Source organism: Nipponia nippon, unplaced genomic scaffold (genome assembly GCF_047370975.1).
Source record: "Nipponia nippon isolate SJK-2023a ecotype South Korea unplaced genomic scaffold, ASM4737097v1 scaffold_2, whole genome shotgun sequence".
Lineage (NCBI taxonomy): Eukaryota > Metazoa > Chordata > Aves > Pelecaniformes > Threskiornithidae > Nipponia > Nipponia nippon.
The window spans coordinates 85,419,934-85,436,394 of record NW_028262336.1 but is presented as its reverse complement, the minus strand read 5'-3'; the positions used below and the strand labels follow the sequence as shown (position 1 = coordinate 85,436,394).

At 44.0% G+C, this 16,461-nt stretch overlaps 2 protein-coding genes across 8 annotated transcripts in view; one reads left to right on the top strand and one right to left on the bottom strand.

Annotated features, from left to right (window-relative positions):
• ACOD1 (aconitate decarboxylase 1) overlaps positions 1–9,225 on the top strand; it is a 34,962-nt gene extending 25,737 nt beyond the window's left edge. For 4 of the 7 annotated variants that reach the window (XM_087758268.1, XM_087758269.1, XM_087758274.1 and 1 more), the window contains 4 exons: positions 3,115–3,276; positions 4,394–4,483; positions 6,486–6,691; positions 7,566–9,225. In XM_087758268.1, coding sequence (XP_087614394.1) covers positions 3,115–3,276; positions 4,394–4,483; positions 6,486–6,691; positions 7,566–8,520 — 1,413 coding nt within the window. In that variant the 3' untranslated portion in view covers positions 8,521–9,225. Of the gene's footprint in view, positions 1–1,630; positions 1,739–3,114; positions 3,277–4,393; positions 4,484–6,485; positions 6,692–7,565 lie in introns of all 7 variants that reach the window. The other 3 variants (XM_087758271.1, XM_009472016.2, XM_087758272.1) reach the window with 1 other exon arrangement.
• Positions 9,226–9,774: 549 nt separating this feature from the next.
• LOC104018831 (glutamine amidotransferase-like class 1 domain-containing protein 3, mitochondrial) lies at positions 9,775–14,922 on the bottom strand. Its single transcript, XM_087756455.1, has 4 exons — positions 14,751–14,922; positions 13,458–13,629; positions 11,382–11,586; positions 9,775–10,068 (listed from the first exon to the last, which is right to left on the bottom strand). Exons 1-4 carry the CDS (start codon positions 14,856–14,858, stop codon positions 9,876–9,878), a joined length of 678 nt encoding a protein of 225 aa, XP_087612581.1. The 5' UTR covers positions 14,859–14,922; the 3' UTR covers positions 9,775–9,875.
• Positions 14,923–16,461: the final 1,539 nt, after the last annotated feature.

The following is a 16,461-nucleotide window of genomic DNA, read 5'->3' as shown; positions in this document are numbered from 1 at the left end:
TCTGTTAACCTTTCTAACTGTTGGCAACCTTGTCAACGTGAGAAATCCCATTAGCTGGGCTAGATTAGTAAGCTCCAATATCAGCGCCAAAGGTAATTCTTCAGCACAACTGGGCTACCTCTGAGGTTTTCCTTAGTGTGGAAATGAGGGGGCAAGGAAGAAGCACTGATGCAGATTCCAGTCCTGTCTCCCCATGGGGTCAGGATTTGGCCAAAGCGCACACCTCACCCAGGAACTAGGAAATGCTACTGGGATGTTTTATGTAGATGCAGATGATGTATGCATGAGTGAGGAAGCTGTGGTACACTCATAGAGAAATGTCTGTGGGAAGAGGTTTAGTAGCCATGCTGAACAGCTGCTCGTATTTAAGAGAAAGACAAGGTTTTAAATGGAGACTGCACATAATGCAGGTTAGCCTGTACAGAAGTATGGATGTGTTTTTAGGGCTGGGGTTTAGGAGTTCTGGGCCTCAGGCTCTTTAGCTACATCCATGAACAGACACACTACTGTTTCTATCATCTAAGGCACTCTGTTACCCAGTGCAATTTTCAGCATCGTTAGGCATCTGAAGATGATGTCCACAAGCAGAGCTGGCTCAAGGCACAGGCAAATTAGGCAGATGTCTGGGTTAGAGCTTGCTGGGGAACAGCTGATCCCCTCCCATCTCTTTTTACCTGCCCATGCCCTCCCAAAATTTCACAGAATACTGCTGGCCCTACTTCTCTCTCCCGCTACTTGAGTAAAGAGCTGAGGTTCCTAAAGTTCTAGGCAGTGCTTAAGCACGGAAGTGCAAGACTGCAATTCTGAAAAGACCTGATTCTTTGTTCCCTAGTCCAGGAGGTTCCCAAACTTCAGTCATACATTACTTTTTCACTTCAGAATTATTCAGTGGCCTCTACTCATGCTCCTCTGAGGTCTGCTCCCTTCCTGATGGGATGGGCAGGGATTTTTCACTCACTATCTTGCAGTAGTCTAGGATTCCCACAGAAGTGAAACCCCTAAATTGGTGGTGGGAGAAGTGCCTCCTTCCTCAGAGAAGACATCCTTGCCTGAGATGCAGAAAACCTGCTGGTAGAAATGATGGCTTCACATAGCGATTCACGCTGTTAAAACACTATTAAATGCCAAGAGCTGCCTTAATCCAATTTATGGTCTGAAATTCTTATGGCACACATTTCCCATGTCTGAATTGTATGTATTATAGAGGAGAAAAATATAGTGGAAGAAGAAAAAACAAAGCAAACCAACAACAGGTTCTTTAAGTTAAAACAGCCTTTGCCATCCTGTGGTCTAGTACTGGCCTGATTGCTCTCCCATCGATGGCCTGCTGTTGCTCCCCAAGGTCAGCCTGACACACCCGATGACCTCTTTTCTCCATGCTACCAAGTGTTAAGACACTTGAATTAATATATCAGTTTCTATCTGGTAATAAAATATCACATATATCAGTTTACACATAATGTGTATGTGGCAGACAAAGTCCTATTACACATGTACCAGCAGTTTATAGTACAGTTAGTGTCAGAGGAAAGTTGAAAGTGAAGAAAAAGGAACATTTCCAGAAACAGGAGGAAATGGGCAGGACAAGATGAGCAACAAAAAAGGCCTAATATTTCTTCCCCCACCCCAGACATATGTCTATAAATAGTGAGAGAGTGATTTCCCCTGCTCGCTGGCTGCCACTTGTTTGCTGCATCTCTCTGGGACCACGCACCAGCTCTCCAAGATGTGGGCAAAGGTACTGTCTTGTTTCCTTGCACTGTAAGATGCACTTTTCTGTTTAAGCTTTTGTATCCTCACTCTATATGTTTCAGTAGGCATACATCACACCATGGGATATGCGTTTCACCTGCTTTAAATGACTTGTGTACCTCAAGATAGTCTTAATGCTTTAGTACAAAGCTGAGTGAGAACTTACCTGAAATAATGGACACAATTCTGGTCACCGTTGCCAGAAAAGAGGAATCCAATTGGAACAACGCAGTGAAAAGCTACTAGCATAGTAGGGGTGAGCCTGTATTTTAAAGGAGAGAGCAGCACACTTTGGTTTGTTTAACTTAGCAAAATGAAGGCCAAGAGGAAATATCATCACCCTGTGTGGATATGTGCAGGGGAGTAGAGGAAGGGGAATGACGAGAAGTGGAAGGAGACAATTTCCAAAGAGAGAGAAGAGCTATATTCAGTAATGCCAATATAAAAAAAGCAAGTGTGTGCATGGACTGGTTGTAAATAATATATGCCTCTACAGGGAGAAGTTTCTAATGGTCAGAGAAGGGAAGTTCTAGATTAGTTTCTAATAGAGATATTAACAGAGCTAACAGCTCCAACCAAGAAGTTTTATGCTGAGTTTGCATAATGGGTCAATGCTCAATGGGAAAGGAAAAAAGAAATGAGAAATATAATTCCCAGATCAGCAGGAGCCAGGAACAAGGAGCCACTGCTTTTCAAAGATGTGAGATCTTGTCTTGGAGAAAAGCTGGGAGTCCAGCTGGGCATGAATTCAAAGGGAGCTGGGAGCCAGGAGCGGTGAGTGCAAGGTAGGGCTGCCAAGTCCCATCTCCCACTGAGCTCCAAGCTCAGCGAGGCTTGGGATGGTAATTCTGCTACTCAGGGAGATTAAATCTTGCCTCCTTGTGTGGTAGTGGCTGCACTGGATTGAAATGACACTTTCCCACTGATTTCAATAGCAATAAGAAGATGCTATGGAAAGCCAGATGTTTTTTGCTTCTATTTATTTTATGTATGTGTGTATAGATATAGATATAGAGAGATGGATATAGATATCTTGCAAAGTTACATCACCTGCAGTGCTCACCCTCAAGGACTCAAGTCAGGGAGGAAGCAGCAGAAATACAGAACAGACAAGGACACTGACAAAAGTATAAATAAAATATAAATCACACTGTTGCATTTCTGGGAATAAAAAGAGGAAGAATTCAAAGCTTAGTCTTGCTGATGCAATTCATGTAAGCAGGGGCAGGGCAACAGAAATGGCCAGCATGCTAAGCAGTAGTCCAAAACTGAAAGTAAAAAAAAAAAAAAAAAAGAACAAAGAAAAAAAACGTTTTCTTTAAATGAAGAGAAATATCTACTTCTTTTTTTTCCCCCTTCCAGACAATTACGGCAAATTTTGCCAATGTGATTCATGGTTTGAATGCAAACCACTTGACAGACCAAGTCATTCAGAGAAGCAAGCGAATGATTCTGGATACTCTTGGAGTGGGGCTTCTGGGTACCAGCACTGAGGTCTGCCACAAAGTGACACAGTACAGCAAGGTAAGGTGTCTGGCATTCATAGCATACCCTGAGGGTTAGCTTTAAGAAAAGCAAGGGAAAATTTGGGCCGTAAGAGGAAACTTTGTCATGGTGAAATTCTTTTGGGGATGGAAAGAGAGACACGGTGTTCTTCCCACTGGAGAGAGGGAAACGTCATTGCTCGAGTTACTTTTAACTCTGGATGGGCAAAAGTCTGTGTAACAGACTGTATGCTAAGACTCCCCGGTATAAACACAGTTAATTAACAAGCCCTTCTTTTCTTTCACCTATGAGATTTTATTAAAAACATCAACAAAGCAAACATTACTTATCACTAGACTTTCAAAAATAAGGGACTGTTAAAGGGATGGAGAGTTAGTAGAGGGTTACTTCCAGTCCATAAAACATAATTGTTGTCTGAGGTATTTTGGTCATGTTTCTCCTCCAGTCATGTTCTCCTTGAACTAGAGCAGTACTTGACCTTGAGGAGAAGTCTTCCCAACACAGGAGAGCACCAATGAGGAGTTTAGCCCACTGTTTTATCGGTCAGACCTAGTTCGACTCAGGCTTCAGAGCTCTGCATGCCAATAAGTCTCTTTGCACAGAGATGCCCCCTTCCCAAACCGTGGTAGTTTATGCCCTTTTATTTAATTCTGTAAAGATCTCTTCATTGGCTAAAAGATCTGCACAGCAAAAGGAAAAGAGCAGAGCCCTTTACAGCATGGGAATACCAGCACCAGGAGGCCATGTATCATTTACCCAGGGCCTACTGAAATGTAGAAAATCAGAGCCTTTAACTGGAGATCTTCCTCAACAAGATGATGACAGTCCTGAGGGAACTGCCGATGGGTGGTAAGAAGGGACGTCAGTGGCCAGAGGCTGTGTGAAGGTACTGAATGGCCAGGTGGATGGTCCTGGTCTGCCCCCTGAGGTCTGTTTCGGGGGGAAAGAGCGCTTGACATAAGCCAACAGGAAACCGAGTTTCTTTTCATACTTTCTGATAGAACAATATTTTTCTCATGAAAGGGAACAGTTGGGTCCCAAGAGGGTATGGTCTGATCTCGGTTACATCAGAGATATAGCGCACATTTATCCTTGGGTTCAGGACTTTGACTTAATTGATGTCCATTTGTTTCAGATCTACAGCTCAGATATATCCAGTACCATCTGGGGCCACTTGGATTTCCGACTGCCTCCTCTGTATGCAGCTTTTGTGAATGGAGTGGCTGTAAGGGATGCTTTTTTATTTGCTCTTAAATCACACTAATTGATACCATTCTCACTCTAGAGAAAACAGAATGCTCCTAAAATCTTAGTTTGCTTTATTCTTGTGCCTGAAGCCTGCTACAAAACTTTCCTACTGTTCTCCTGATGTGCTTCAACTTTCTTCCAATGAGACCAGGCTCAAGGTATAATATATATCTATGTATCCGATCCAACTCAGCAGCATCCCTTGCCTTTAATGTGGGACTTGGGGCTATTTTCAAAGGTCGGAACTCCACAGCTTGTTACGACCTTGCAACAGCCACATTACAGAGACATACTCTAGCTCTCACTGATTTCACCAGGATCCAAATTTCATCCCAACTGGCAAAGTATAGTTACAGAAAAAAAAAAATACAGACAGATGCACATATACATACACACATATAATGTCACAAGGCAATTTAATCTTCAGTCATGCAATTTGTAAAAGCCAATTACATATTTTGGACACATACTTTGTCAGTAAAGCAATAACTGACTCCTCAGATATTTGTCTAAATTCAGGTTTAGGCTGAAACCATTTGAAATTGAAAGATGTGCCAGAGGTGGATTAGACATATTTGGCAATTATGCAAAACGATGGAAGGTGACCAACCAAGGAAACGATGATATTAAGCCTATCTAAATTAGTGTGACAACAAAATCAGAGGTCCAATTTGACACCTCATTTCCAATGTAGAGAAAATTACCTTGGAAATGAGATCTGGTACCCCTCAGCTCCTAGTAGCCTGTGTGATATTCAAATCGGGCTCTTAGCACGTATATGATCATTTCAGTTTACATCACGGTCACAGGTCAATTCTAAGTGCTTATTCAAGACACCAGGAACGCAGCTGACTGGGTATTGGGCACAACTGTCTTTATCCCGCTCTGCAGGGCGTCTTCCCATCTGGCATCAAAGTTCTTCAAGGCAGGGACTAGGTTGTCTTCTGTCTGTTCGGGAACGCAGTCCTCAGAAGCATGTCTTCCCAGTATTACGGGTCAAGACCTGAGCACTGGGGAGCCTGACCACCTTCCCAGTTTGCTCTCAAGTAAGACACGGGTGAATAGGTGTGAAAATTCAGCTTTTGAGGCATTATTATGTTATTAAAAAAGCTGTCCCTGATGCTCTCAGTTCCTTGAAGGTTCCCAAAAGTTTGGGGAGGGTTCTGACAAGCAGTACATTGCAAACACTGAGTGCACTGCTGGAAGCAGTCTGCTACCAGAACAGCAGCCATATGCCACGCTGGGAATGCCCAAAATCTTCCCAAGCAGCTGGGCTCTGGGTATGGGAAAGAGGAAGCGCCTCTCTGGATACTCTGAAGGGCTAAGCAGCTCCTCCCAGCTTTAAGACTGCAGCCTTCTCCTACTCCCAGCAGCCCCAGGAAGTCTGGTTCCTCATGTGACAGGTCTTGTTTCGATATGCTGAAAATTCAGGCTAAAGCCTCACGTACATTTGCAGGCTTGTGCCTGTTGCCTGTGGATGGTTGCACGAGAGACGTTGTTCTGATACAACTTTCAGTTAGCAGTATGGATTTGACTGCTACAGCTTTAATGGTGTGAGACCTAACGGCAGCATCAGTTGCAGAGCAGGGGAAATAATTTCATTGTTCATATACTGTTTTGGGGGAAGTGAAAATTCACCATTTACATGGTGGACCTAGAACTCCTGCTTTAATTATACCAGTCTAATTAAAGCAGCAAAAGCCTACTGTACGAAAGAGGATTCATTGTCATACTGGTTCTAGACTGGTTCAACTTGCATTAGAATTATACTTCTTTGGGGCAAGATTCGTATTGCACTGCCACTTCCCACTGAGCCACGTTGGGAGTAAAGGTCTTAAAAGAAAGGCTTTTGAAATTTTGCTTTCTAAGGAAAATCTAGTTCTTCAGTCCTTTTTTATATCAGTTACAGTAGTGTCATTTGACTGAGCCAAGTCAGAGTTTTAGTTCTGATGACAAGTCACGGCTTCTCTTTGCATTAGGTGCACTCAATGGATTTTGACGACACATGGCATCCAGCCACACACCCGTCTGGGGCTGTGCTCCCTGCCGTGATTGCACTCTCGGAGGCCTTTCCTCAGAAGAAAAAAATCTCAGGTCTCGATCTGCTCTTAGCTTTCAATGTGGGAATCGAAGTGCAAGGCAGGCTGCTGCGCTTCTCCAGCGAAGCTCGGAATATCCCAAAAAGGTACGTAGAAATGCTTCAAGTAGAAAGTTGAGTGGAAGGGTTTCTTTTTCTTGGTGTTAATATGCTTAATTAAATGCCAGTTAAAATACAAGAAGTAGCACAGTTAATCGTATTTTCTATGTTGTTTGTCTGGAAATTTAGGAAAGGTTCATCTTAAACATAAATACACTTACACAACTCCTTGCGGCTTAGCAAATAGATTTCTTTTTTGAGAGCATTGATCAGTTTACAAGAAGGAGGTGATGATCTCCCTGTTTATTAAAAACAGCAGCAAAAGGGCAATATTTAACAGCAGAGGTCTCAGGCTTTCATGAATACATATGATCAAGCCTCACTTGCTCTCAGCAGAAAGGAGTCACCCACTGGTGCTGGGCTCAGAGCAAAGCCCAAGAAGACAGGGCGTGCTTCGGGGAAAGCCTTGAGGTGTAGGAAGGACTAGATGTCTTCTTGCTGTTTGCTGTGTGTTCCTTCTACCAATTTTGCAAACCTAGTTCAGAATAACAAAACTTGCCTTCCCTAATATGTATAATTTATAGATGACTATAAATTATTTACAGCTAATTTGTAGATGACTATAAACTGTGACGCTTTTGCCATTATTCTGTTCAGTATTATTCTGTTCAGACTATTAGCAGTTCTAACGTTTCAATTGCTTTCTGGGGAGGACCTATTGTAAGTGGTACTATTCCAGTTTAACCTGTTCCTGGGGAAAAGCAACAACGTTTTCCGTTAGGAATGCACATGAATTCTGAATGTATGTTTCCTTATGGTCCAATCAGTCTTCCACAGCAGCGAAAGGAAATTGGAGCTTGTGTATATAGTGAATTCAGGTGGCTTTTTGAAATATGGTGATGAAGAGATTTTGTTTTCTCAGGTTTCACCCGCCGACTGTGGTTGGTACAATGGGGAGTGCAGCAGCTTGTGCTAAACTGCTAGCTCTTGACCAGCTGAAATGTAAAAACGCCTTGGCTATCGCTGCCTCCTATGCAGGTGCCCCACTGGCTAACGCAGCAACCCAAACGAAGCCCCTCCATGTTGGCAACGCTGCCAAGCATGGACTGGAAGCAGCTTGCTTAGCATCACAGGGCCTTCAAGGAAACAAACAGATCTTGGACATGGAGTCGGGGATAGGTGCCTTTTATACAGATTACAACCCGCAGACTCTGCCAACCTTGCAGTCCTATCCCTGGCTGTTGGGCCAGCAAGATGTGGCCATCAAACGCTTTCCTGCTCATCTTGGAACACACTGGGTGGCTGATGCAGCATCTTCTGTTAGGAGGAAGCTTGTGGAGAGCAGTGACAACTTGCTCCCCCTTGATAAAATTGAGAAAGTCATTCTCAAAGTCCCAGAGGTCAAATATGTGAACAGACCCAGCCCTACCTCAGAGCACGAAGCTCGACACTCCTTCCAGTTTGTTGCATGCTCTGCTTTGCTGGATGGCAGCGTGTCGGTCCAGTCCTTCACCAGCGAGAACATTCACCGGCCAGCCTTGCAGGAGCTCCTCTGCAAGACACAGCTGGAGCACCCTGCTGATAACGCACCTAGCTTTGAGAGCCTCTACTGCGAAGTAAGTGTCACGCTTCGGGACAGCAACACGGTCAGTGACCGCTGCGATACCTTCTACGGACACTGGAGGAAACCTCTGAAAAAGGAGGACTTGGAGAAAAAGTTTCAATCCAATGCCTCCAGTGTCCTGCCTGCAGAAGCCACAGAAGGCATTATAGAGACCGTCTACAATCTGGAAAAAGTAGAGGACTGTTCTGTGTTGAGTACGTTTTTATCCGGACAGTCAGCTAAAGCGCTTTCGGAGAAGCTGCGCTCCCTTTGAAGGTTCCAACCCACAGCTAGATGCCGTTCGCAAAGCAAACACAAAATTCAGGACAAGTTCTTATTTAGTGACTCAAGCACTTTTAAACAGGGCTCCTGTAACAGAATAAATATTGTGGTTTTTGACTAAGTAAATAATTTAGCCATTACGCGCACAGCTCAGTCAGGCTGAACAGAAGATCCTCTGCTGGCACAGTCGGCTTCAATTATCTTTATACCTCTAGAGGCAGAGCACTGCTTGTGTGCGACACAAAAATCTTCCTGCCAAAATTGTCAGTACATTCTGCTTCTGCTAAATAACTCCATAAAGGAAATCCAAATTCTGGAGGAGTATGGAAATGCTGTGTCCGTGAGAAACGTCACTGTGAGAAGGACAGAGAATAAAAGCCTTTATACATTTACTTCTGTAGATTTAGCTCTAAAGCCTCCTTGAAGAGGCCACCTGTTACATCTGAGCTTTTACGTTTGTGCTAAAATAAACAATTAAACGTCCACAGCGACAATCAAATTACCCTGATAATGAATTCTGGGAAATTTTAATTCCTTCAGGAACACAAAGCCTTGCCAGATTGTGCTTCTAAGAGCAGCTGACGACCTTTGTTCACATTTGTAAGATCAAAGCACGTGTTCAAACATATATAAAATGTACCTTCCTTAGAGCACCAAATAATGTATGCAAAAAAAAAAATCACAAAATAAAACTAATTCATTTTACTAACTAAACCTCAAATTATTTCATTTATTAGAGCAAAACTTGTGTATTCTCCACATACAATGTATTCACTTGTACTTAAGCCTCTGACTCTTGGTTTATGAAGTCGGTTTATCTAGGGGGCTCTGCAAAAATTTCAGAAGTCCATTAGTTATACTTGCTTAAAGACTTATAAGGGAAGAAAAAAAAAACCCAAATAACCATTCTTTTCTTTGTCCCTTCTGATTAGAAAGTAGAATTGAATTACTCACCTATACTGAAGGTATACAGACTCATTTACAGCTATTTCATCTGTAATTGTAGCTGGGTAACACCAAATGTGAATTACTGATAATCATTGGACAAGGAGGGTTCCTACGTTGTCTTATCAAGACTGAATATGCTCAGATTCACGAGAAAAAAAAAAAAAGGGACACCTCACTCCCAACAACCTTCAACACATGCTTTCTATTTTGAAAGAGAAATAAATAGGATAAACTTAGCAACAACCATTTGATGCATTACAGATTTAAAAAAAAAAAAACGCAAACCAACCAAGAACTGTGACATTTAATAGTTGCATTATTTTATTAATACAATCAAAGGAAGCTAAATGCTTATGCTTAGCTAAACTGATTTCCTTGCAGAAGTCTGTATGCTTCCAGTCAGGCAAGTTTCAGGACTTCTTGTACCATTGTTCCAATTCCATCAAAGATTTCATGCAGAGGAGCCTTGCACATGAAAGCACAGGTAGTAACTATTTTATTGGCTTTATCCACATGGGATTCATTTACATTTTTGCAAATGTGCTTACATCCAAGCTCTGCTATAGCAGATGCTGTTTCAGCATCAGGAAATCTGTAAATAAAAAGACTGTAATTAACATAAAGAGATGATACAGCCATAAAGCTCTGCCAACGTAACTTGAATGAGAGAACTACAAGAATATTTAAGTGACTCTTTAGCTGATGATGACGAGGGAGTCAAACAGACCGCCACTGTCAGGTTCTCCCATCCCCTAGGGACACAAGTGATCTGGTACCTTTGAAAACAAGGCCTGAAATACAGAGCCACGGTATGTCAGAAGGTACGATGCTGTTTTTAACAATCTTTCAGTAAGTTTACAAGATGATACCAAGTGCAGCCGTAACTGGTCCCCAAAAGTTTGAGGGATGCCACCTGAACTTGCAGACAGGTTAGACCTTTTCCAACACCTCCATATAAGGTCTTCCACTGGCATTCTGCAGTTTTGGGTTTTTTCCTGATAAGGCAGGAACAGGGGGGTGGAGGCAATCCCTCACTACTGCTGCTGATATGAAAGTTTTATCAGGAGTTGACAGTCCTTGAAGCAGCACTGACTTCTGCCAGGCACTGTTCTCATCTGCCTCCCCTAAATAGGCCCCAAACCACTGCCACCAGAAAAAACTTCATTCAAAATCTCTGAACAGACAAAACCCACAGATGCAATTTAAATGGCCACTCGAATTACCACAGGGTACCAAAGTTTTGAATGCCAGCTGGCCAGATGCCTGTTCTTCATTTGCGCATTTGTGACATGAATCATGGCCTTCAAAGGCATTGGGTAAGCAAATTCTGTATCTCAATATGAGCTAAAATCTATCACTGAATTACCATGACTGTAACAGGAAAAAAAATAACTTCATATCCTTGGTCACCTGCGTGTTTGCAGAGGTAGGATCCTGTAAAAGTCTCTTTGTTCTGCCACTTTTAGGACTGCCAGATGCCACATCCAGTGACTCATCAGCACCCACGCAGCACAAGAAAGCCAGTGCAGGAACCTGCGTTACCTTCGGTAGCTCACAGAGTGACAGCTTAGGCAAGAGATAAGGCTACCTAGAGTTCTCATGCTGTTAATTGTGATGTGCCTGTGGATGTTGGTATCATAGAACATATCACAGATCAATGTATTTCTGAATTTAGGGATAAATTGTAACACACAAATCACCTGATCTCACAGATTCAGTCTGTCTGCCCTGACAGTTCTGCGCCTACTATTACTGTGCAAGCGCAAACTTGAAATAAGTGAAAAATGTCACTAATAAGTTACCCAAAGGTTACTGGCACCGGAGACCTCAGACTTTTGCACAGAAGACCGTCCATTTCCTAATCCCAATTCCCATGTAAATTATCTCCATCCATTTCCTTCTTACCTTCCATCTACGTCTTTATCTTGGCCAACCGTGACCTCACAACCTGGAAAGACTTTAGCTGCCAGGACTGGCGATATACAGCACAAACCAATGGGCTTTTTAGCACTGTGGAAAGCTTGGAGTGTGGAGCTCACTTGCTCATTGACAGTGCAGTTCTTGCCATCTACAGCCCAGGAACACAGGTTCTTTGCTACACCAAAACCACCTAAAAAAACCCAAAAAAACAAAAGCTCAAATGCAAGACACTGCTAAAAGCCACTGAATTCAATACCAGAAAGAAGTTCTCCTTTTTTACAATATAATCATGGCATACATAAGACTGTTAAGTTACTATACCGAAAGCTTTCAGCCCATGAAACTTGAAGGGTTTATAATGTTAAAAGTTTAACTGCAGATTTTTTTTTTGTATGTTACGTAGGCCAGAAAGCTTAATCTTGCTTCAATGAGTAACAAATAGAGAAACAGAAAACCTCACGTTCATTTGCTAGTGACTGGAAAAGCTGCACCACTTGATAAGCAAGAGAGGGATTAGAAGAAAGGTCAACAACAGTCAAAAGTAGAGGGTGCAGCTCGCGAGAGTAACGCAAACAGTGGTTTGACCCTCTACAGACATTTTACTCTCAAGTTTTAGTTCAATACTTAAACAATTACAGGAGAGCTTTTTCCCCACCTAAAATTCTTTTCGGACTTTAAAAAAATAAAGGTTTACACAATAAAAACAAAATGGATATTACATAAAAAGGAATCGACAACATACAATATTCTGAGACATACCACTTGTGAATGATAACATAATTTCCTATTAAAAATAATGCTGAATTTGTCTTTCTAGAAATTAGTTACAACAATCCTTTACTTGCATTTAATCTTCGTTTAATTGTACAAGCAGCTTATATTTTACAGCACCTTCATTTGCTGGATTTATAACCATCAGAACAATCAACAAAAGAAGATTATTAGTAAGTGTAACCATCCATTATACTCGATTCCTTATGGAACGTGCACATCAACTTTTCTACAATAAACAAACAGAAACGCCCACAAGTATTTCAATGCACAACATCGAGAAGCTTTGGATTTTTAATATTTTTCCTTTCACTCTTTGCTCACTTTCAAGTGTTATCCGGAATCTCTGAGGTAGGATTTTAATTTTCGAACTTAATAGGTTTTATCTCCCTCTAATAGTTATTACGGCAATCCCCCTCAGCCTGGGTTATAACAGCATGAAATTAACGCGGAAAATATGTGCTAGCCTTTACTCCCTGATCAACCCTGATGTCACCCGCTCATTTTAGCGCCGCCAGTATGTTTCTCTGCGTTATACACACACTCCCTCTGCTGGCCTTCCAACAGAAGACAGCGTAACAACTTCAAAATAAACACTTTGGCACAAGCGTGAACACAATATTTAACACTATTATGAATATTCTGGAAAGTGATCTTCAGCAAGTCGTAATTTCCTAGTGATGCTTTGGTTTCTTCATCTTTAAAGTGATTACAATTATCTCTGTCTGAAAGGCAATTTTGCCGTCTATAAATAAAAAATTATCCATAAACGTATGTAGTATAACTTGATCAGCAGCAGACCAGATACATAATTAAAACAAAATGTACTCACATCTGACAGGGAATACAATCTACTCGGCAACCTACTATTCTGCCAAGAATTTCAGAGGCCCTAAAAATAAGGCATTGCCATGTAACATCAAGTTCTGGCCTTACTTTTCTACTCTAGTCAGTGTTCTTGTCTGCAAGTAGGTACTGAAGTTTTCGCAATCTTTGAAAAGAAGGAACAGTGCGATGTATGACCTAACACCAAAAGAACACTCTGGCGTTTTAAATTAATGAACTATAAATTAATAAACTGAGATGATTTGGCAGCCCATGAGAGCTTGCTAAAACATTTTCTCATCCTCAGGAGAAAATAAGGAAGCAAAAAAGAAAAAACCCACATACCTCTCAAGTTCAAGAGCATAATTTATTCTTTAAATGGATGTAAAAATAAAAAAGTAGGTGAGACAAAGCTGTTATTTCCAATTGAAAAACCACAAATTATTTCCTTTTAAAAGCACTTACCGGGGAAAATGACTGCATCAAATTCACCAGCTTTCAGTTCAGCCAAATCCTGAATGTTTCCTCTTGCCAATCTGGCACTTTCAACTAATACATTTCTTTTCTCTTCTGTTGGACTTCCTTTTAGGTGATTGACTACATCCCTTTGCTCAATATTGGGGGCAAATATCTTCACCTAGAATATAGAGATGAAGTAATTTTGTGAATGTAAACAGAACTCATACATATCGGTCACAATAAAGATCACTTAACGAAAACAGTTTTTGTTCCCAAAGTCTCTTATCCAAGAGAAGTGGATTCCACAGGATGGATCTAATGTATTAAAAACCTAAAGCGGCAGGTGACATATTAGGATGGGTAAACCCGGTCATCCTCCCATCCTATTCCTGTAGTTTTTTGACAGAAGCGCATTCTTACGCCAACATTAAGCTCACTGATTTTGCCAGGGCCTGCCTTCCCTCCACAGATAGCCCCAAGGACAAAGAGAGCACCGCAATTTATACCAGCAGCCGGACTGGACAGGCAGCTGAGACTGCAGAAAGGCTGCTCTTCACTGTTAGGGGATCAGAGCGCTGAGACCTTTACAAAAAAAGTTTAAAAGATAAAGATGCAAACTTCACAAGCATTTCCAGTGCAGACATTAGAGTTACTCGCTTCCCCCAAAGACTGGCAGCAGGAAGGAAAAATAAAACGTGGAAGGACATCTTTTGGTTAGGCACAAAAGGGGAGAGCTGCATCAAAAACACAAAGTTCTGTGAAAGGCGTACCGCAGGGGCTGTTTTCACACATCTGTTTTGGTGCTTGCTTTGCAGCCTTCTCAGTGCTCGCCGCTTCAGTTAATGTTGGAGAGGACAATTCTGTGCTAAATACGGGGGTGCCGTTGTTACCACCAGACACCCGAGTGCGGCTACGGGCAGGCAGCAAGTGGCCACCTTCCGCCACCGGCAGCCGCAGCCGGGGCCCACGCCCACCGCCGCATCCCGCTCCAGGCTTCTCCAGCGGCTCCCCGCCACCGACAAAGCCCCGAAGGAGCTACACCACAAGACCAGCAGGTGAACCCGAGCGAGGGCGAGTGCCCGGCTTCTGCACACGCGAGTGGAAGGCAGATCACGAATTTTAACTGGGCCCCATCTCCAGCTGCCCCCAGCCGCCGGCGGGGGTCCCGCGGCTGCTGAGGGGCGCCCACGGGCGGGGCAGACACGCCTCCCCCCACCCGGGAAGCCTGCCACGGGCGGCTCCGCACACACCCCGCGGCGGGGCCGGGAGCGGGGCCCCGCCTGTCCGCCGCCCCCCTACCTCCGCGCCGCCGCGGCTGAGGTGCACCAGCGCCGCCGAGGCTTCGTGAATCTCGCTGCCGTCGAAGACGCCGCAGCCGGCGAGAACCAGGGCCACTCGCTTGCCCATGGCCGCCCCCCGCCGCCAGCGCCCCCGCCGCGGGCCCGACAGAGGCTGCTCAGGCCTCACAGCACCCTCCCTCCTCCTCCCGCGCCTGCGCCGCTGCCTTCCGGCTCGGCCTCCATCTTGCCGCCCGCCCGAGGGTCCGAGGCTTCCCCGGCGGGGCTGCCCACGGCCCGCGGCCTCGCAGGGCTTGCGCCCCGGGGACCCCGCAGCCGGCGGCCCGGGGGCCCAGCCTGCCCCGGGGGCCGGGCACAGCGTGCGCCATTCCTCGCAGGCAGTTCATCACTAGGTGCTCTCCCTCCTGCCTACAAAATGTGGGTGGGGGTGAGTTTTAAACGTCAGGGGGAAATCTGGGGGGGGAAAAAAAAATCACATGCTCCTTTAGCTTTAAACGAAACGGGCTCGGCCGTACTTCAGGTCTCATTTCTCTTCTGGCCCGCTTACGCAGCGGAGCAGTAGCGCAGAGAAGGTGCTGCTGGGCGAGCCTTGCAATGCTGTTACACATCTGCGCTCCTGCAGCTTGTCTGAAAGCTGCTCTGCTTCCAGTAGGGCCTTGCAAAGGCTCAGCGGTGTAGGTGTCAAGTTTTTTTGTTTCACACATAGGACTGGAATGGTGTAATGAATACACTGCTTTGAAAGCCAAAAAAAGTGGAATTTGGGTAGAGGCCAGCAGTGTGTCCCGATGCTGTTTGTTTTAGTGCTGTTTGTTTTAGTGATACTCTTACTTGTCAGACCCACGTACCCCTTTTGGCTCCCTTAACCTTGTATTGTGCTCTAGGGAGTGACTCCATTTTACCAGGAAAACCAAGGAGTTTCTGTGGAAAACCAAACCTACCTTGCACCTACTCCCAGCTAAGTCATGGAGGCATCTCCCTAGGGAACCAAAGGGCTTCCTTGGGCCAAGGCAGAAGTTCATCCCTAGTCTCCTCTTTATGATTGAGCACACAAATGCCACGATGGAGACCAGATGTACTTAATTTTAGCAAGGTCTCTTAGCTCTTTAGCCCTTCATTTTTCATCAGCTGCTTCTCTTATAATAATAAGAAACTTGGCCTTAATAACAAAAATCTACACTTTTACTGGACCAGAGGGATGAAAAGGGTGGATCTTGTAGAACAATGAAAGTGTCTTCCAAAAATTCGGAGTATGGGAGTTCTGCAGGGGACACAACGGTGCATAGGCTGGGAAGAGCAAAAACAGTGTATGAAAGCAAAGTCTCTTTCTGTATCAAAATGTGTTCAGCTGTATACTGCAAGGTCAGGAGTCTGTCCGGGATGATGGATAGGGAGATTCTTGACCAGGAAAGGGCCAAGATAGGGAAACTCCCTGCATAAGGGCAGACTGCTGTCTGCTGGGCAATGCTTTGCTCAAAATAAACATGGGGCTACAGCTCTATCTCCACCACAGCCCACACTCTGCCTCTCAGGATTGAGCAGGACTGCAGTGCAGCTCCAGCTCGAAAAGCCTTACATTGCCTGACAACCTAATTCACAACCATATACTGGAAGATCCCTCTCAGCTCAAAACACTTGTGGAGTTAGAGCTCTGTACAGCACCAAGCCCTCACCTCACTCTCCAGGCTGAGTAGGACCCCAGGGAAATTCCAGTG